Here is a 22,275-nt window from a genome sequence, read left to right on the forward strand (position 1 = left end):
GAATTTCAGTGGCTAGGAAAAACTCCCTAAGAATGCCAACATTTAGGAAGAAACCTAGAGAGGACCCAGGCTCAGAGGGGTGACCAGTCCTCTTCTGGCTGTGCTGGGTGAACATATTAAGATTACAATTGTAATAATTAATAAATGCATGTGGGCTGAGTCTAGAGTCTATTTAAACCAAGCCAAGGTCGGGAGCATGACCAGATGGACAAGGAAAGGGACAACACGGGAGAGGTGTCAGCTGAAATCGTCAGGTATCGTCTTGATCTGCAACACAACCAGGAGGACTTTGGACAGGGACAGCAACGGGGAATGATATAATTGAACACAATAAAGGGAGTTGTTAATATTGGCAAATTGATGTAATGTAGTGTAATGTATGATACAACAATAATATGTTCGTGGAACACTATAAAAGACTGTCAATTAACATGGAATATCTAATAGAAGATGGCAGATCTAGTTGGAAGATTTAGCACACGCTGCATTTCGTCGAGAGCGCATTTTTAAAGACAGGTATGACTTTTTTGCAGAAAGTAGTGAGTGGCTCATTAGCAGATATCGTTTCCCTGAACCCATTTTAGTGGAATCGTGCGAGGATCTAAGACCAACTTTACAAAGACAAACAAGGAGAAGGAATGCCATTCCAGTGCACATTCGGTGCCATCCACCTTGGGTATCTTGGCGACGGGCACTTTTCAGCGTGAGCTTGCTTATCGGCCTGGCATCTCACAACCCTCCATCAGCCAAACGATGCCTGCTGTTTTACACGCAATCATCAGTAAATCCCATCAGTACACCAATTTCCCGTACACAGTCGCCCCAACAGGTAGAAGACAAACGAGGCTTCTTTGCGGTCGACGGCTTCCCAGATACAATTGGAGCGGTGGACTGCACCCACGTTGCAATTAAAGCATCACCCCCACAATTACGTCAACAGAAAAGGCTTCCACTCAATTAACGTGCAAATCATATCGGATGCGCAAAAGATGCTGTTGAACGTGATGCAAGATGGAACAGCAACGTTGACCTTGGCTTACAGGAGGGAGCTGTTCAGGATGGCAGGCTTATTGGTATGTATTTCCCAGGCATCAAGTATCTGCCATTAGTGGATTCTATTTACCTACATGACTCTCCCTGTAGGAGACAGAGGTTATCCATGGAAACTGTGGCTGATGACCAATCCTGTGATGGCACAGGAGAGAGCCTATAATGCTTCACAGTGGCACAAGGTCGATCGTGGAGCGCACAATTGGAACTCTGAAAGGCCGGTGGCTCTCTTCGTCATCTGCTGGGGGTGCTTTGCAGTATACACCGGAAAAGACCCCCCCCCCCCCCAAAACAGAACAGTCCACATGCCTTTAGCTCATTTATTGAACATTTGACTGGCACAGTTAACCAGTTACTGTAGGGATTGATTGCTTTTTAGTGCAGTGCAGATGCCAGTTAATTGTTCATTTATTTGTTCATATGTCGTGTTTCCGTAGGACTGATTCTGTCAGGACCCTTGGATCATGGCTTGATGTGGCGCGGGAGCGTGGTGCCTCACTGTGGGTTGCAGCGAGGGGGGACGACGACGACGACGACTTGTCTCTCCCAGGATGACTCTGGCACTGTCTCTACTCACTGCAACTGCTATTGAATGATTCGATTACTGCCTCAGAGCAGATTATAATTTTCTGATGTCAAATAAAATGGTGACCATAAGATTGACAACACCGTTGAAAATCAAATTATGAATCTACTTACCTTCAACCTGACCACGAGACGGTAAATTAGACACGGCAGGACCTGCGACTAGGTCACTGTCTCCCCCTGACACAATTCCAGATGGCGATGTTTCTCCAACAATTGCTGCAATGTTTTATTGCGTGGGAGAAACGCTTGTCTCACCTTGTCCACCTCCACTTGCAGCAATGTCCCGCCTGTGTACAGCTACGGCTTTTAAATCAAACCACTTTATTTTGATTTCTGCCAACGAGCGCCTCTGAGAAGTTGCTGCGTTAATAGCAATCACTACCTTTTCCCAAACAATATTCTCTTTTTTTGTGGTCAAAGCACCACTAAGTGTCCTGAATAAAACAGCAGCAAACACCAAAACCTTCATTTAATTTTGGGCAAAAATATTTCCTTTCATTTCTTGCTCCATTTTCATTAACAATTTCTAGTTTAACTTGTGAGCTCCCTTTTTAATGGTGGTGATTCAACTAATTTAGATAATATTGGGCGTCTCGTATGCAAATACTTGTGGTTGTGCAAGAGCTTATAGACTAAGAATAGGTGAGATTTATCAAGGAAAATCTCCTAGAAGTGTCTGTACGCCGCTCGTATGAATGTTTGATAAATCGCACCTTGAGCTATTCATGGGAATATTCCAAACCTCCACGTAAGAACAATTCCTACGCACGCTTGATAAATGAGGCCCCTGGAGCATAAACCCAAGCACACATCTGCTATTAACATCTATTCTCCTCAATTGGTCCACTACGACTTAGCTGAAAAAAATACTCCCTGTTTTCCCTGGTTCACTGTACAGTTATTATCCTCTTTCACTCTCTCCCTTCTCTCTGTCCTGTCAGCTACTCTATTGGGGGGGACAGAGGGGGAGAGAACGGAGGGAGGAAGGGACTATAAGGTTTATGAGGACAGATGTCTGGTGGGGGTGGGGTGGGGGTCATCTCGGGGTCTTATGCTGCCTAATAGCAGACTGCGCTGAGCGACAAGCAGTTCTACATCGCACAGTCCATGACAGACGGACGGACAGACGGCTGATCCAATCCTCTGTTTGGGACACGGCTCCGGATGTTGTGTCGGCTGAGTTCGCCGTCATGGTCCAGGTTGACCTGTGTTACAGTGTCATTACCGCCACGCCGGTCGGCTGTTTCGGTCATGACTCTTCCTCTAAAGACAAGTCATAGTCATGTCAGGTCATTTGAAGGCTCCCACACGGCCAAGAGACAAGTCACTGAGTGAAATATTGCAGCCAAATGAGCTGAATGAGGGGATAATTCACCAAGGTTAGTTTCCTATACCTTCCATAAACCATAACCCTAAATAACTATTACTATAACTGTTAGCTAACCTTAAACAGTTTTTATTGTATTAATTTGGGCATGTTTCATGCTTTAGCAACAGTGGGTAAAAACTGGGGAGAGTGTTTTTGTTGATCAGTGGGTAAAGACAGAGGAGAGTGTTTTGTTGATCAGTGGGTAAAGACAGAGGAGAGTGTTTTGTTGATCAGTGGGCTGGATTCGAACCCGCGCTACAGCAGCACAGGCGCACTGGAGGCAGCAGCTTGGACCGGTGGACGAACCAGGCCACAACCAATTTACATTTCAACATACATTGGGAGATTTAAGATTTGGGACACAAGCTCATTGAGTCAACCATCACACAATTTCAGCATTCAATATTGATGATGAAAAAGGCTAACATGCAAATGTGTTAAAAGTTTAAATTGTTTCTATTGAGAGTGTCAGTCTCTACGCCATACCTCGCTCTCTGCACATCCATCTCATCTGTAGTGGGCCCATTCTGGACTTGGCGCTGGACCACTGGGCCTGGGAGGAGGGAAGGAAGGGAAAGGGAGAGAAAAACAGCGATATTGGTTCCCATTCTTTGTACAGTCGACTTCATTGTTTATGTTAGTCCCAGACCAGAGTGGGTAACAGAGAGGGGGAGCGGGTGAGAGAGAGGAAGAGAGAGGGGGAGAGAGTTGTGCAGTTATGTTCTGCTGTTTTGGTAGCCAAACACGTGGTGTTCTGCCACAACCTGAGGGACAGCCTGCGAAATGTGGAAACTTAATGAAAGTAAACCTATTTGCCTTTGGTTTTCAGTTTGGTTTTAAGTTTGGTTTTCAGTTTGGTTTTCAGTTTGGTTTTTCAAATCATACCATCTAGCTTTTCAGTAATGTTGCGACTGGCTAACCTACTACTACTTAATTTATTATTTTAGTTACCAGTAGCATGGTAACGATAATTATTATGAATCTCCATTCAAACTATTATTATCATCACCATTAATATTATTGTAGCTTTTTTACCACTGTTGGAACATGTATATTTTGCAGTTAAGGAGACAGAAAAAAAGAGGGGGAAAAAAGAGAGAAGGGGCAGGGCTTTCTCCTCAGTGTCATCGGATCCAAGGGTGTGTCATCCACCTGTCAGGTGAGAGGTGATGAAGACCACTCCCACTTACAGCACAGCTGTCAGTCACTCGTCCTTACATCACACATACTCCTGTTACTCAGCAGACATGGCGCTAGGCAACAGCAGCAACACAGCTTTGGTACATAGAGTGGACTCTCATGGGAACTTTCAGAACAGATTTTTTTTTAATGTTGTCGGGTCGTTGCTCTTTGGACAGACAAGTCTCTCCCAGCAAATCCCAGTTAGACATGGCAGAACCTGGCGACTGAAAGAATTTGCATACTAATCCTTCACAGTACATGACCCGAGTGTAGGTAATTGATTTTAATTATCCCAATCCCAATTCCGAAATGCTTGAAAAGTAACCGTCAGTGATATCCACTTTGCTAGCTCCTATTTTTGTTTTATTTAAATGAATATGGTAGAGATGTGGCCAGTCGCTTAGCTCTGTACGTAGCTCTTTCAGAATTGTTAAAATAGAACATTGAAATATTGTGTAATGGAACCCAGATGGGATACATCATTAGAGAGACTAGTTAAGTAGCCCAAGCACAACTTTTACAAAGAGAGAAAGAGGGTCTTACAGTTATCACTGGTTTCACAGGGAATGAGCGAGACCTGAACTAAACATACAAACAGGACCTTCAAATAGACATAACAGCCCTCAAGGCTTCGAGTATGACCTAGAATCACTGTTGTTGTTCACAATTGTCTAACCTAATATAGCTTTCGTAAACAAACCACCAGGAACAAGATCCCCCACATACCAGTCTTAACTAGATAAAACTTTTGGTGGAGGTTCTTTTGTTCTGCTATGTTCAACCAGTCCAGTAAAATGGACCAGGGATAAAATGGTGTGTTGCCTTGTTTACATCCACAAACTGGAAGTTCCTCTTGCTGGTTACTCCGCAGAGGGTAACTATATATGGAAGTATCCCCATAGCAACCAGTGATTGGTCAGAGAAAATGTTGCTGGCTGTGGTTGGTCGAGTTACGTTGTTCCAAATAATACAAAACATCAAAGAAATCCGACCCACGATCACAGGTGGCTTCAGTCACCTTTTCATTGGCGAATACAGGCTCATAGTAATGTCTGGAATGGAATTAATGTTTTCCATGTGTTTGATACCATTCCATTCATTAAATTCCTGCCAATACTTTGATATGTCCTCCCCCCCGCTCCCTGTGCTGAAGACCTCTGGCCATGCAGTCTGAATACTGCTACTTAATCTCTAATTGACTTATTGATGAGTCAATATATATACACACACACACACACACTGTGACAAGCAAGTTCTCAACAGTTAACCAGTTAATGCCAACATCCACATACAGACAATTCACTCAACTACAGAAGACACACTGAAACAACTTCACACAACACAGGTGAAACAGATCATATAACTTTCAGTATAACAACGACCTGCCAGGACAATAAGTATATCTAATATTCTTCCACACTAACAAGACAAAATCTTTGGAAAGCCTTTGACAACACCAAACAAACACACACACAAAACATACACAGAAACACACACAAATTCATACACGCAACATTCTAATAGTCACAGCACCAGACAGATCTTGCACACACAATTTTAACCCACATGCACGCACCCACACCCACAGTAGGAGATTGTGAGAGACAGTACCTACATGACATATTGAAGAAGAAGAATCGGCTGTAGCAGACACAGAAGCACTGACAGACCCACTCTCTGCTCACCATCGCTCGCCCCAAGCCCACCTCTACCTCCCTCTCCTCCACCTCCTGCCGTCTCTCTCACCTGTCCGGTCACTTCTGTCCTGCCTCATCCATTCCTCCCCCTCAACCCCCCCCCCCGTCCCCCCCGTCTCCAGTGTCATCTCCAGTAACCTAAACCTCTAGGCAGCAGCAGGAGTGCGTGTTCAGCGTAGGTCCTGTCCTGTACTCCCAAACCCTAAACACTAATCTAGCAACAGGAAAGTAGATTCAGACGTAGGGCAATTTATTTGTCTAACAGCATGAAGAAAAGCATTATCTGGTCTGATGCGATCCAAATTGAAGTATGAAGCCTGAATGCCAAGCGCTACGTCTGATCGAAACAAGGTACCGCTTATCACCTGGCTAATACCATCCCTACAGTGAAGCATGGTGGTGGGAGCATCATGTTGTGGGGATGCTTCTTAGTGGCAGACACTGAGAGACAGTTTAGAGACTGGTCAGGAATGAGGGAAGGATGAACAGAGCAAAATACAGAGAGGTCCATTTAGAAAACCTAATCCAAAGTGCATAGGACCTCAGATTGGGGCGAAGATTAATCTTTCAGCATGACAATGACCCAAAGACAATGCTGAATTGGCTTCAGGACAAGTCTGTGAATGTTTTGAGTGGCCCAGTCAAAGCCCGGACCCTACTGAACATCTGTGGAGAGACCTGAAGATTGTAGCTCAACAACGCTCAGCATCCAATGTGACAGAGCTTTAGAGGATCTGCAAGGATGAATGTGAATACCTGTCCCAATCTAGTTGTGCAAAGCTGGTGGATGCATACCAGAAGCTGTTACCACTGCCAAAGGCATTCATACAAAGAGCTAAAGTTTTTCATTTGCAATAATAATAATAAAATCTAAAAAAACTTGTTTATGTGGTATATTGCAATATACTACAGGCCTTAACGAACAGTCTATCAGCATGTTTCACTGTTAACACTGTGTGTGTGGTTTGTTGTTCCAGTAAGCCTCTTTCCGAGTAGTAACCCAATCCCTGTTTGTTCGAGTGCATAAGTGTCAATATCTGTGTTTGTCCCAGGTCAGAGTGTGTTGGTTTGTATAAGTGTCAATATCTGTGTTTGTCCCAGGTCAGAGTGTGTTGGTTTGTATAAGTGTCAATTTCTGTGTTTGTCCCAGGTCAGAGTGTGTTGGTTTGTATAAGTGTCAATATCTGTGTTTGTCCCAGGTCAGAGTGTGTTGGTTTGTATAAGTGTCAATATCTGTGTTTGTCCCAGGTCAGAGTGTGTTGGTTTGTATAAGTGTCAATTTCTGTGTTTGTCCCAGGTCAGAGTGTGTTGGTTTGTATAAGTGTCAATATCTGTGTTTGTCCCAGGTCAGAGTGTGTTGGTTTGTATAAGTGTCAATATCTGTGTTTGTCCCAGTTCAGAGTGTTGGTTTGTATAAGCCTCTCCTGCAGATAAGGGTGTCTTACCCTTGACATCATCACAGCATCTGCTGAACTCACACACACACACACACACACACACACAGTTTGCTGTTCATTTGATCTCTGCGACAGTCACTGCAGGCTTTGTGTGCGTATGTGTGTGTGCACAGTCTGTGACACCCGGGGACAGAGCAGAGAGATGAGGGGGGGTGTATCTGCCATTACTGAACACACTTTGTTCTGTTATTACGCAGATGAAAGGGCCTGCTCTCTGTCTTCCTCCTGTTCTCCTTCTTCCTCCTGCTCTCTCTCTTCCTCCTGTTCTCCTTCTTCCTCCTGCTCTCTGTCTTCCTCCTGTTCTCCTTCTTCCTCCTGCTCTCTCTTCCTCCTGTTCTCCTTCTTCCTCCTGCTCTCTCTCTTCCTCCTGCTCTCTGTCTTCCTCCTGTTCTCCTTCCTCCTGCTCTCTCTCTTCCTCCTGTTCTCTCTCTTCCACCTGCTCTCTGTCTTCCTCCTGTTCTCCTTCTTCGTCCTGCTCTCTCTCTTCCTCCTGTTCTCCTTCTTCCTCCTGTTCTCTGTCTTCCTCCTGCTCTCTCTCTTCCTCCTGCTCTCTCTTCCTCCTGCTCTCTCTCTTCCTCCTGTTCTCTCTCTTCCTCCTGCTCTCTCTCTTCCTCCTGCTCTCTCTCTTCCTCCTGTTCTCTGTCTTCCTCCTGTTCTCTGTCTTCCTCCTGCTCTCTGTCTCTCTCTCTCTCTGTACCAGCTTCTATTTGCTTGTGTGTATGTGTGTGCATGTATCAAGCAGTTGAAAAGGGCAGCATGCAAAGACTGGGCCTTAGAGAGAACTTCTCAATGACTCATTTTAATTACCAAGAGAGGAAAGGAGAGAAGAGCGAGAACATAGCAAATACTGCTACTGTAACGACTACTTGATTCTCTCATCCTCTCTGTATTATTCTCTCTGTATCTTCCACTCTGTGTCTTCCATTCTGTGTCTTCCACTCTGTCTTCCACTCTGTGTCTTCCACTCTGTCTTCCACTCTGTGTCTTCCACTCTGTGTCTTCCATTCTGTGTCTTCCACTCTGTCTTCCACTCTGTGTCTTCCACTCTGTGTCTTCCATTCTGTGTCTTCCACTCTGTCTTCCACTCTGTATCTTCCACTCTGTGTCTTCCACTCTGTATCTTCCACTCTGTATCTTCCACTCTGTGTCTTCCACTCTGTGTCTTCCACTCTGTGTCTTCCACTCTGCGTCATCCACTGTGCGTCATCCACTCTGCGTCATCCACTCTGCGTCATCCACTCTCCCTTTCACTCTGTCTCAGGAGATTATGACAAGGCATTGTGTATGACTGCGCCCGCAGTAAGACAACGTGTGTGTGTGCATGGGTGTGCATGTGTGTGTGTACGTTTATGAGATGTTAGTGACTGGGAAGCTCAAGCTCACTATCTTTCTAGTAAATGTACTCCTTCACCTCCTGTGTAAATGTACTCCTTCCCCTCCTGTGTAAATGTACTCCTTCACCTCCTGTGTAAATGTTGTGGTTCGCTGTAAGGTGACAACGTTATCCGGATGATGTGAAGAGGGACAGCAGTAGAAGAGGTATTTTCATTGGCTGTGTCGTCATGTTATGTCCTCTACTGGGGTCCAGATAACAGCCTCCTAACAGCTTTTTAAGTTTCCCTTCTCTGTATGTTCTCCTATGGCTCTCTTTCAACATCCACAATGTGTGATGGAAAGCAACACTCTGAAAGCCAGTTCCTGCTAAAGGCCAGTAAAGACAATGTGAACCAGACGTCTCCCGTGGACAGAGAACTGAATTAACTGTATTGAGCATCAACTCAAACTGACAGACAAACTCGCATTTCCTATTCCACTATGTTACATGAACGGACCTTTCCGTATCTCCTTACCGTCGCGACCCAGGAGGACCACTCTGTCCTGTCGCCATTCCAGTTCAGCCCATTCAGTGGATGTACATTTTCATTCCAATCCTTAAACATGGTCATTGAAATTAACCCCCCAACCCTGTCTATAACTGGCTCCATTTATTTCCTGGCCAGAAGGAATTGGATTCACTGTACAAAGAGATGGCTCAAATCATGTTGCCTGTGTATAGTCAGGCCACTCCCAATCTCCCAGGCTGTTGCCCCTATTTGTGGTAAAAACCGACTCATATATACCCTGGCCTCCCCAGTCAAGCCCCGCATGAACAGCGGCCTCCTGGCTCTGTCCGAACACTGCGACACTGCGGATTAAAACCCTGGTCGCAGTGACACAGCAGAACTGCGAGGTAGTTGCGTGGTCACCGCGCCATCCGGGTGTCCGGTCATTAGTAGCGTTGATCTGGTCTCTGGTGACCTGAGATGGTCCATCTGTCAGTCCCGAAATGTCAGGCTTTAGCACACTGGGGTTTAAAAAATGGACACGTCTGATCAGCAGGCCGACACCAAGTTGTCTACGTAAACCCCTTTATGATGTTATTTCAGCCCAAATGCTCACGGACTTGGGCTGAAGTGTCTGGGAGACGGATTATTCCCAAGGCAACAGTCAGTAGCAACAGGCACGCTCTTTATTAGCCACCAAGCTGTTCGAAAAAGGCCCCACAAGCAGAGACGCACGCACCAAGTCCAACACTACCACTCTTACCTCCATCCTGCGTGCTGAGGACGTTGAGAGCGAACAGCATGGCATTGGAGAAGGTGGTGGCTTCCTCCTTACTGGCAAAGTTGAGTCCGTAGACTTGGCGGGCATCACGCCACTGATGGAAGGTGGGCGTGGCCTGGTTATACTTCAGACCCTTCACTATGGAGTAGTTGATGACTACCTGAAGGGGGGGGGGGGTGTGGGTGGACGGGAGGGGGGGGGCACATGCTTACCTTTAAGGCCATTTCAAATGAGCATAATCCCGAGAATAATCACGAGCGTGTATGTGTTCAGGTGCATTTCTGTGTGCAGGTGTGCGTGCGCGCGTTTGTGTACCTCTACCTGCTGGTCCTGTAGTTTGACTCCGACCACGCGGAAGGTGTTGTTACCGGTGTTGTGGTAGATGTTGATGCGGCTGAAGCCCTGCTGGCCTGGTTTGATGGGAACCCACTTCTTACTGCCGTCCTCGTAGACCATGACAGACGCCCTGGCCTGGCAGATACTCTGCTCACTGAAACGAAAAAACAGACACATCCCCCAGTTAGTCTATCAACCGCTGAATCTGGCCAAGAGACCCCTATCCCCCGGCGGCTGTGACTGCACGCCTTCACGGAAGCTGTCGCCTGGGAGACAGCCAGGAGTCAGCCGTGAGACTAGAAATCAACCGATTCACGGTTGGTCCGTCAACCAAAGTGGGAAATGCATATTTGGGATCAGCCATTAATCAGACAGGCAACCGACCGATGAACTCACTTTAGCACTGGATTGTGAAGGAGTTATGTATCCTAAAGGGGACTTTACCAAACTTTCTCATCAGGCGAAGGATTAATAGTGGAAACCCAACCTAATGGGCCAGAGTCTGCTGGTACAGTTTAATGTGTGTCTGCACCTCTAGCATCGGGGGGGTTCCCCCCTTCTGACTGCTTTCATCACAACCCCAAAAAATTCTCTCTCCACTGACCTTCACAGCACCGCGCCCGCTACGGACACACTCACATCTGACTTTGTTTCAAATCCTCACAGGGATTCTAATCCTTAACCTAAACTCAAACCTAACCCCACTTGTAAATTTCACTCTAGCCTAAATGAAAAAAAATGAAAACAGTTCCTCATGTTGAAAAGCATCCTGGACTGTAGCAGAGAGCAATTTTCTACCAGGTAGAGACACACTGTACAGATGCTCCTCTATTAGGTCCAACTAGTGTGTCAAGAAGAGGGGAAGTGAGTTAAGCCTGGATATGAGCATAGGATAAATGACTCAGACGTGTCAGAGGAGAGAGAGAAGTGAGAGGAGGAAAGGGTAAAGGGGAGGGGTGCATTTGGCATGTACACTTCAATAACAAGAGAGAGCCCCATCTGTGCCTCTTCTTCAATGCCAGGCTAAAATTAGTGGCCATCCCCCAGGGCAGAGGGAAAAAGCTGTGTCAGAGAAAAGAGAGAGAGAGGGAGATAATGAGAGGCCGTTTCTTAAGAGACATGCTAACTAGGCAAAGAGAATGGTTGAGAAACTGAGAGGGATGGAGAGTGAGAGGAAGGCGGGGTTCTGGGAGCCAGCGTGAGTTGCTAGGTGAGCGGCTGAGATGAATTGAGTGTGACAGGAAGAAAGACAGCCAAGCACGAGATAAGAAGTGTTTGAGAGCCGGCCCGGCGAGTCCTGAGTGGCAGGATTGAAGTCCCTCCTGAGCAGCCAGAAGAAATAGGCCAGGAGAGATGTCCGTTCACGTTGAGTGGCTACCTCAAGACGATGAGCGACTGAGAGAAAGAGAGTCTAGTGGATAAAATTGCTGACTAGGCCTTCCGATTTCTTAAGCCCCTCCAACAAGTCCCATAAGACCAGTTCACAAAGTCCAGACAGATTAGTGGATGACGGGGGAATACAGGTGACCAGGAGCCAGGTCCATGCAATTACTATCCAGCAGGACCAAAACACTTCTGCTTCTTTTTACCTGGTCTTGGACTGATTTAATACCAGAAAAACAAACGATCTAACTTGGACCAACCAACATCTATAAGGGACAAACTGACCTCAAGGCGCTAGAAACCCAACCTGCCTGTGGTGATTTGATTTTCAATCCAGCGATCAAAAATTCCCGTGGGCTGCTTAAAAACAATAAAAAACATGCCATTATTTAAATCCAGCGCATTTATAGTGAGAACGCGTCGGGTTCTAAACAACGGCGATGAACAAACCGAGATGCCAGGTCGAGAGAGTGTCCACGTTGGAATGATGCGACTGATGCTCAACAGACACTCAGAATGAGCTGCTTTCATCCAGGTTTTAAACACGCCAGTGTAGAAGGCCAGGCAGTGAGCTGTTTCATTCCTTTAACTCTGCAGCCAAGTTCATTTTTTAAAAGGAGTTTGAGGCAGTGGGAGGAAAACAGCCCCCCCCACCCAACATGAATAAATGACGCTCTCATGCAAAAGAAGGGAGAGAAGACGGCGCAATAAAGAGAGTGAGGGAGCAAGTATGTGTGAGAACTGTACAGAGATTGTGTGACGAACAGCCACACACCAAAACACAGCCTTGTGGGGACCTTAAACATGATTCTCATTCCAAAGTCCTATTTTCTCTAACCCCTAGCTCGATCCTTAACCCTGCCTTAAAAAACCTAACCTCAATCCAAACCCCTAAACCAAATTTTTACCCCTAAATGTACTTGGCACTTTCATCCTAAACCTAACCGAAAATAGCATGATGTCAAGATTTGTCTTGTTTTACTATCCCTGCAGGGATTTTTTGTCCCCACCGGGATTAGAAAAGCATACACACACACACACACACACACACTCCCTAAACACCACCTGCCACAACCGTTGAAATATTAACAAAAGCTCTCTCAGACATGAATAAGTCAGTCAGTTCTGCCTTGACAGGGGCAGGAACTGAAAGCTACACCTGAGGTGAATGTTTGCGACACACACTTTAAAAGCCATCCCGTACTATGGAGATTTCCAAGGGACAGATTTACTGCAGATTAAGACGAACAGACAGACAGTGACAGTTCTGATGAGGGACCTGAACATTTCCAGTATTTCTGAAGCGCAGCTCCAACCTGTCTACTGTTGGCATGGTTTACTGTTAGCCTTTTGACCTGCTTTGTTGTCATTCAGCCTACTGTACTCTAGCTGGTCTGACCCAGATGTTTTTCGCTGGCGCTGCGCTTCTGGATCGCCTGGCACCCCAGTGGCACTCTGAGAGTCACACACACACACACACACACAGAGGAACTACTGATGAGGGAACATATATTGATATTTTTGACAGTATACATTGTATTGGTTTGACAATATTGTGATAATATTTTGCCTCTAATTTGCTGTACATGCACAAATTTTTTTTTTATTCATAGCTTGTACTCAGTCTGCTTTATTTATAAATCAATTAGTGGTCAATAACTTTAATTCTGGGACCGAAACAAATCTTGTTTCCTCATGGTTCTCTCATGTCTCCCCAAAGCAGACATTGTTGAACTGTTTGGATCAGTGAATCTGAATCACATTTAATTATGACACAAGTAGAATCGTGAAAATTGTGAGAATCGTAATACACCAGAACCCAAATACCTTTTACATTGTACTGTATGGTGCCTCGCACTTCCTAACCTTAATATGCAGACACACACACACACACACAGTGACATAATGACTGGTCATTAAGGATGTTCCTAAGGGACACAGGTCAGTGCAGGGTTAACGGTCTGTTAGCTATAGGTAGAGAACCTCAATCTCTGCTTCCCATTATCTGTCCCTCCAGCTGTCTCTCTGTTGAACCGTCTGCTTTCACGGAGCCTCACAACAGATATTTAATGAAAGCCTATGGCCAGAGCACACAAAACAACCACTGGATTAAACTGAGTGATCTCTCAGTCCATCACTCACGAGCCTAAACCCTTTGAACACCCCCTCACCCCCCGCCCCTCCACACAGAGGTCTTCCAAGTCCAAATTGCGTGATTAATTTAAAAAGGGAAGAGAGTTTGGTAAATGCTGCTACATCTCATGCTCCCATTTAGATCCAGTCAAGTGTGATTTGCTTCGAGTTTGAATAAATGGGCATGTGATTTTGGGAAGGCTTTTAGAGGCAGCAAGATAACAGTGGGGATGAGGTCAGTCTTCGGTACAACCTCCTGACCTCTCTCTCTCTCTACATAATCATATCGGCCCCCCATCCCTCCCTCTCTCTCACCCGCTTCCCCCATTCCCTCCCCCTCTCACTCGCTCTCACCTTTAACTCTTTCACCCTCCCGCTCCCTTGCCCTCCCTCTGTCCCTCCCCGCACGTCCCCTCCCGTTCTCCCTCCCTGTCGTCTGGGTTCGTTAGCGGGAGGGTGTTGGCTTGGTGGCCAGCATCTGACCTTTCCCTGTATAATGGCCACAGTGTTCATACTGTAGTCTGGGTTCAATAATGGCCGGGCCGTGTGACACTGAATAGTGCAGACTGGACAATCGTCTGAACGGTCCTGGCTCTCTGTGGCAGAACGTGCAGGAAGCCTCTACTCCCTCCCGTTACAGGCAACTGAAAGAGGGAGGGATGGAGAGAGAGATGAGGGGTGTGAATCTTTCTGTTTACCCCTAGCTAGATGAGGGAGTCCTGCTGCAATCTCATCCCTATAATCATCAGAATTAAAGCTTTCGTTCCCGTCACATTTTCCCGACACAACAGCCAAGCTCCGCACTAAATTTACTCTGTTAGCATAACTTCATTGAACAGAGGTGAGTAGCAAAACAACTCTGTCAGACTGAGCAGAAACGCTACCTGTCCAAGCATGTGCACACACACACACACACACACACACACACACACAGTGTGGACAGATGCTCGGTCATACACATTCACATCTGACACACTCCTAAAACAAACACGCCACTACACCAAATCTAGCCTCTCTGGTACCAGAGGTCATTATCAGTGAGTCCAGCAGATCCACACTTCTGAATCAACACTATTCTAGCAGATTACAATGGACTCCAGTGAAACCGGCACCACAAATCTGGATGATTAAATGGCTCAGAGAGAACTGCACTTTTTTTTTTTTTACTCCATGTAATCTTGTTCTATATAGTCCCTGTTTCCACAGCATTGAAAAAAAAGAATACATGCGATGATGTTGAATCAACGTGGAAAACCGATTGGATGTGGAAGAAGCCATTGACGTAATGGATTTTAGGGATTTGTAAAAATGTTTTCAGCAACTGTAAACCTAAATCCAATGACATGCTTCCAATTCGTGATGATTTCATATTGTGAAGATGTTGGATGACAGCTCAAATGTACAGGAAAGCACGTTGAACTGGTCTCGTAGTCCATTGGGGCGCGGCATTAGCCCTGCTAGGAGACATAATGTCCCATCCCATCACGCTCACATTGATGCAAGCTAATGAAATGACCACCAACCGTATGTGTATGTATGAGAGAGAGGCAGACTCCTTAGTCTGTAAAGCTTAGCCTCTTGACAATTAGGGGTTGTGTGTTGTTAGGACCTCTAATAGAGAATGGCAACAAAACTACTGTCCAAATGAATCTGAAAAAGAATCACACACACACACACACACACATACACAAACAATTGGACAGAATACGGTTTGAATAAAGAGAAGTGCCCCCATTCAGTCAGACTGTCAGTCTCCTTAGTGAGTCAGAATTTGGCCTATAGTGATGCCTTGGTAATAACTGGTCTGCCACCAGGATCTCTATCCATGACACTGTGTGTGTCTGGAAGTGTTCCTATCCTGCTCCCTCCATTACCCACCATTACAGCAGAGCAGTTCATCAGACATTCCCTCTCTCTGAATTTCTCTCACTCCCTCTGTCGCACACTCAATTTCAATTCAATCTTAATTGGCATGGAAAACATTTGATCGGCAAAGCAAAAAAAGTATAATGAATAAGAACAATGAAAACAAAATTCTACATAAAACTGAACTAAAAGTACACACAAGGCTTTTTTTTGTCTTATATTATAAGCTATGTACTGTGTACCAAAAACGACCAAGCAGTTTTGAGTGTGTGTGCAAAGAGAAAACAAATACATAGATGAGAACTGGTTAGGTTCACAATGTTCATGGCTCACTGGCTGCCCTTTTCTCACGGCAACGAGTCACAAATCTTGCTGCTGTGATTGCACATCGTGGTATTTCGCCTAACAGATATGGGAGACTGTCGATGTGTGATTTGATTTTGAAATTCTTTGTAAGTCTTTATAATCTGAGGAAAATATGTGTCTCTAATGTGGTCATACATTTGTGAGGACGTTAGGAAGTGCAGTTCTGTTCTGCCTGCAGCCACACCACAGTAATAAATACATTTTGTAAATTCCCCACATCTCACAAAAACAAAAGGGCAATGGGTTCTATAACAGATTGTATTTTAAAACAGATTCTAATTATGATAACAAGTTTTATGTTCTTCTCGTTGACGTAGAAGACCCTTCTTGTCTCAGGATGTAGCCTCATTGAAGTTACCTGTGGTGATGACATTTCGGCTGTAATATCGTAAATTTTTTGCTTTAGGGCAATAGTACAATGTATATTTGTGGTCCTGGCATCTGGGCCTTTTCCCCAAAAAAATAATTCTGACATACTGAGATTCACTATCAAGGCCCAAGTCTTACATAATTTGAGCGGAACATTCAAATGCTGCTGTAGGCGTTCTCTGGTTGGAGACCAAACCACCTGATCATCTGCAAACAGTAGCTGACTCATTTATAGAAATGTTGATGAGGTGTCCTCAAGCTGGCCCCTGTCTCAGCCCCGGCCCGGAAATGTCTGTTGCTAATTTTAACTGCATACTTATTGTTTCTGTACACCAGTTTTATAAAATCTTGTGAGAACCCTGATGTCACTTTCCTTTCATTTGTACAGGAGGCCCTCAAGCCAAATTTAATCAAAGGCTTTTTTTTAAATCACTAAAGCATGAGAAGACCTTGCTGGTGTTTGTTGGTCAGTCAGGTTGTGCTGGGTGTATACATGGTCTGTTGTGTGGTATTTGTTGGTCAGTCAGGTTGTCCAGGGTGTATATGTGGTCTGTTGTGTGGTGTTTGTTGGTCAGTCAGGTTGTCCAGGGTGTGTACATGGTCTGTTGTGTGGTGTTTGTTGGTCAGTCAGGTTGTCCAGGGTGTATATGTGGTCTGTTGTGTGGTGTTTGTTGGTCAGTCAGGTTGTCCAGGGTGTGTACATGGTCTGTTTTGTGGTGTTTGTTGGTCAGTCAGGTTGTCCAGGGTGTATACATGGTCTGTTTGGTGGTGTTTTGGTAAGAAGTCAGACATTTGCTCACGGTATTGATTTCGGTGAGCAAATATTGCTGTTAATGATTTTGTCGGTTGGGCTGATCAGACCTTGGTTCCAAATATCTGGGAAGAGGCCAGGGTTGAAGATAAAAAGTTCAAGCATGGCTCCAAAGTTAGAATTTCTGGTCTGTGAATTTCATCAACTCATTAAGTGTGCCATCAACACCACAGCCGTTTTGGGTTGGAAGGTTTCTATTTTGTCCTGTAGGTCATTCAGTATGATTGGAGAATCCAGTGTGTTCTGGTACTTTAACAGCTGATTCTAGGTTTTTGATTCTGGGGTCTGTGCAGCCGGTTCTCACACATTCTCCCTCTCTTTCTCTCTCTTTCTCTGTCTCTCTCTTTCTGTCTCTATTTCACTGTGATTCAAATCAATTCAAAGGCTCTTTATTGGCACTGGAAATAGTTGTTTACGTTGCCAAAGCAAACGACAATTGGAGCGTTAGTTAGCCCGGCACAAACGTCGCTACATTCTACATGTTGTCAAGATGACTTTGACGACAAGCCAGGTCACGGTTATGGTAAAACGGTGAAAGGAGAGGAAAGCCCTGGACAGAAGCTGTCTTTGTGTTGCCGTGCCAGCGGCGGATGATAGCGGCCACTAAGCTGGCTGGCAGGACAAAATATTGTTTAGCACAATTTTCTCTGGGTCTCTAATATAAGGTTTTAATGTCAGATGAGTTCAGTTGCAAACACACGCCAAGAAGCGAATGAAAGCAAGCTATGTGTAGGTGCGTGCGTCTCTGTGCACATGCAATGCATCAAACATCAAAGCAAGAGGGAACAGGGGGTGGCTTAAACATGTATAACTATCGCACACCCTAGCGATGCTAGGCTAACCCTAGCCCTGGCTAAACCCAAAGCAGCTTTCATAGACAGTGGGGCTAAAGACAGTTAAACCCCTGGAATCCCATTTCCTAGCGCTGAGGCCAATGATGAAAATTATTTGCTACTTTAGTCCCTGACAATCCCTCCCCCTGCAACAATCAGTGACCCTAACCACAGATCTGAGATCTGATTAATGTGCATGCAGTTGCTGCCTCAACCACTAGGGATGTAAAATGTGTCTGAATCTGGAAGTGTGGTTAGGGACAGCATCATTCCACTCATTCTGGACCTTTCAAATACATTACTGGATGCATTTCTCTGGCCTATGCCAAATTATGTGGTGGGTGTGTGTGTGTGTGTGTACGCTCCTGTGCATATGCATATATAACTGTGTGTACGTGTGTGTGTGTTTGTAGGTGTGTGTGTGCGCTTGTGAAAGTAGCTCTGCGAAAGCCTTCTGCACACATGCCAGCACAAAGTCAGGCTGTTTATGGAAGCCTGTTATATAAGACGCTTGCCTGCGTATTTGAGGTTTGGCGCTGGAGTGAGAGAAAGAGAGAAAGAGGGGAAAAAGATGGAAGGATGGATGCAGGGAGGTAGAGGGGAAGGAAGAGAGAGGAAGAAAATGAACAAGAGGGAGTGAGATGGAGTTTTCTTCTCATTTGAACAGCAGGCTTGTACCCAGCTTGACAGCAGTGATATGAACAGAGCCTGTCCGGGAAGTAGAATTGACCTGCGTTTCTAGACGTCCAGCCGATTAAATTATATTAGAGATATTTTTTAACATACTGGAGTTTGTTCACTCGGCCCATATATTTGGGTAAGCCCAATAATTGAATAACCTGTTTGGGTTCTGCTGGGCTCTTTCGGGTGGGTTCATAATCCAGGAGAAGGAAATCTCAACAGTCTAGTACTGATGTAGCCCAAGGATGTGTCTTGACCTTTGTTTTAGAACTGTGTTTGCACATTTGCATTGTGGCTGGAGTGTGTTCGTATCTGCAAGTGTGTTTTTGTGTCTATAATAGTGTATTTAGAGCCTTGACGTGTGGAGACACACACACACACACACACACACACACTCTGTCTGCTGCAGACTCACTCATTCAGCAGAAGAAAGACCACCGAAGAGTACGCTAATCTGTTGGCATGACAACTGGAGAGGAATATTTGGCTGGCCTAGAAAATATGGTTGAGGAAGAAAAGATGAATGAGCTGCAGTCAGGAGCTGTGATGTCATATCAATAAAAAGGGTTTTAAAGGGCTTCACAGGATTTATTCCCCGTGTGGCAAACAGGTGAATTGCAGGAACAGCGTGTACAATTCAATATGAATCTCCCGTTCCCCTTTTAGCCTCTTTTGTCCACCAGTTTTAAACGGCTTTAAAAATGATTTTTCTGTTATTGGGAATATATTTCAAACCAATTTAGATGGCACAATGATTCCCTACACTCTTTAGTGTGTGAAAGAAACCAATAAGACAAATACCACAGCCAATCACGACACTAGTAAGTAAAACTGTGATTCACCAGCATTCCACTATTACTGCAGATACATTGCACGTTCATGGACACTTTCTGAAACTTCATACATTCAATCAGAAAGACAGATGGGCAGACAGTCTGAGTTGCTTTACATACAGACAGATGGATAAAGGAGAGACAGAGGAACGGACAGACGAAGGAGACAGACAAACGTTGCTTGTAATGCAGACAGACTGTAGCTGGAATTACAGACGGGCAAAGTTGCTTGAATTTCAGACAGCGGAAATTATGATACAGAGATGCCACATCCTCTAGTGATCAAACACCTTTTTAAGCAAATCAACTCCACTTTCTTTAGGCTACACTGTATATCTCTTTATTGATGATTCCGCTCACAGAGTTTGCTTTCAAGTGCAGACACCTTATGGTCCAACACAGCCGAGCAGGTCTTATAGACCTCATACTTAGAAAGAGACACTGTGCCAGCTTTGGTATGTCTTTGGGGCTTTTCTTGTGCAATGCAATATATTGTGTAGGATTTGGGTTCTTTAGAACCTATACCATCGACTTGAACGGTGAGAACAATATCAAACCAGGGCTTAGAACCGTAAAACATGTCTGAATTTATAGTTTAATTTCTACTTAAAAGCTTTTGAGCAGTGCAGAGGGATGAAAACTCCATTCACTGCTTCCCACAGATGATCATAAAAAAACATTTAATAGTTCCCTCAGTACAGTCACGGTGAGAGCTTTAAAAGGGGGAGTGGGGGAGAATTGGGTGAGAGAGGGAGAGAAATTGCAAGAAGAAAGGAGAAGGAGCAGCATCATAAAGGATGTAGAGAGGAAGGTGGGGAGGTTTCAGTGAAGCGAGAGATTTTGCGAGAGGAATGCTAATGGTTTTCTGAGGAAATCATGTAGATTAATGTAAGGGTATAAAAGTACTTTCTGCCACATCAGATTGCAAGACAATCTTCTACATCTTTGGATACACTTCGGTCAACAGCAACAGATCAGGGAAGGCACATATTGAATGAGTCACTGCAGGGCAACAGCAAAACCATGGCAGGCCATACCTGCTATACAGCCAAACTATGTTTCAAGATGAGACATTTTAAGAACAACAAACATAGGTTTTGCAAGCCTAGATGAAACCCGCTGATGGACTCAAAATAAATGTTCAGTGGAGTCTAGAAGAAAATCACAATTTCATATGTTTTAAGTCCAGTAAAAGGCTTCATATGGGCCTGTGAACCCAACTTCCTCAAGGTTTAGTCAGAATGGTATCATGCAGCAACCTCATTTTGTGTGGGTGTCCGTTTTTCACCAAAAAAACTAACAGATTTTCAACTTCTCTAGGTATTTAGGCCAAAGACTGGTTGCATGGCTAAACATAGCCAAAGGCTTTAAGTCTGCAGGCCAAAATACAATCTTCCATACCTTGGATTAGACTCAGTCCGCTCATCTCATGGAGAAAAGCACACCAGTCAAATTAAACTTTACATCTTGTCCAACATCATCTCAGACATGATTTCTTAGGTTTTTGTCAGCCCAAGGTTGAGGAGAGTGGAAAATAACTGGGATCTCTTCTTGCAGAACTATAAGCATTCCAACACTGTGACTTAAATCCAAACCAGGTGAAAGAAAATTATGATTAAGAGAGACAAATGTGACAAACTGCGACAAATATGACAAGATATCTTGAGAGTGGAGGCTAATTTTGTCATAAAGGGTGTTGATCATTGTCTTAGCAGTGTGTTGGAGACAGACAGAAAGACAGACATGACACTGTCCTTCTAGTTCGTTATCCTGTGAAGCTGATCCCCCAGGTGAGTAGTTACTGGAATGAATAAAAGGGGCAATGAGGCTACTTCGACCTGAAATAACACTTTGGCTTTACACACATTAGCAGAGATAGCGTAGGTGCTCTGGGAATGTGTGTTTCTATGAAACATTCAATCAAACCTGAGTGAGTCAACAAATCAAATGCTATAGCAGAAGTGCTTAGGGAGTGGGAAGAAACAGAGAGAGGAAGGGCAACCAAGGAAGAAATCTTTATGTGAAGTGTTGCTTTAAAAAATTCATGGCTCTCCAATTATGCTGAGAGAGAGAGATACAACAGGAGGTGGGAACAGTCCAATCAGACACACGCAAAAATCTTTCCCTCTGCCATGGAGAGAGTGAGAGGATGACCAAAGGACGAGATAATAAGGGATGAGAGCCCAGGGGTTTCTTACTTCACCATGATGTTACAGGGCTACCACCCCAGCCTGTCTTTCAGAGATTCTGATCCATTAAGTACAATGACTATTCATTTCCATGACGTTGCTGATCACAGTGCACCTAAAAGTAGAGTAGGTAAAAACATCTCAGTGATGTGTGTGTGTGTGCCAGTATTCAAAGATTAGCAATCACAAAAAAAAATGTTTCCCTTTATACTGCATATCAGAATGAATGCTGTAAAAATATCTTTGGGGAACATTAATGGTGATTTCACCAAACCATCCAGACAGACTTTCAACTTCTCCTCAAGGCCATTTATGTGAGAAGTGCCCTTCATCTGATACTATAAAAGCCTGCTGCTTAGAGTTAGATCTTTTATGATGGCCAATCAGACTATTTAGGCCAATTGTTCGCTTCTTGAACAATGGAACTGGCAACCCATCCAGTCTGCTTCACTTTAATTACAGAATGACAGACAGCATAATTTCCTCTCACGCTATGGCTGGATGTGCACCTGGCAACGCATTCAGCCT

The 22,275-nt window shown here is 44.7% G+C and overlaps 1 protein-coding gene across 5 annotated transcripts in view; it reads right to left on the reverse strand.

The window, feature by feature from the left end:
* evlb (Enah/Vasp-like b) overlaps window positions 1-22,275 on the reverse strand; it is a 53,429-nt gene that overhangs the window by 6,252 nt on the left and 24,902 nt on the right. For 3 of the 5 annotated variants that reach the window (XM_013138467.4, XM_013138465.4, XM_013138464.4), the window contains exons 2-4: window positions 10,263-10,437; window positions 9,930-10,107; window positions 3,494-3,560 (exon numbers count right to left, since the gene is read on the reverse strand). In XM_013138467.4, coding sequence (XP_012993921.1) covers window positions 3,494-3,560; window positions 9,930-10,107; window positions 10,263-10,437 — 420 coding nt within the window. The remainder of the gene's footprint in view (window positions 1-3,493; window positions 3,561-9,929; window positions 10,108-10,262; window positions 10,438-22,275) is intronic. The other 2 variants (XM_020056318.3, XM_013138466.4) reach the window with 1 other exon arrangement.

This window comes from Esox lucius, chromosome 18 (genome assembly GCF_011004845.1).
Source record: "Esox lucius isolate fEsoLuc1 chromosome 18, fEsoLuc1.pri, whole genome shotgun sequence".
NCBI classification, from domain to species: domain Eukaryota; kingdom Metazoa; phylum Chordata; class Actinopteri; order Esociformes; family Esocidae; genus Esox; species Esox lucius.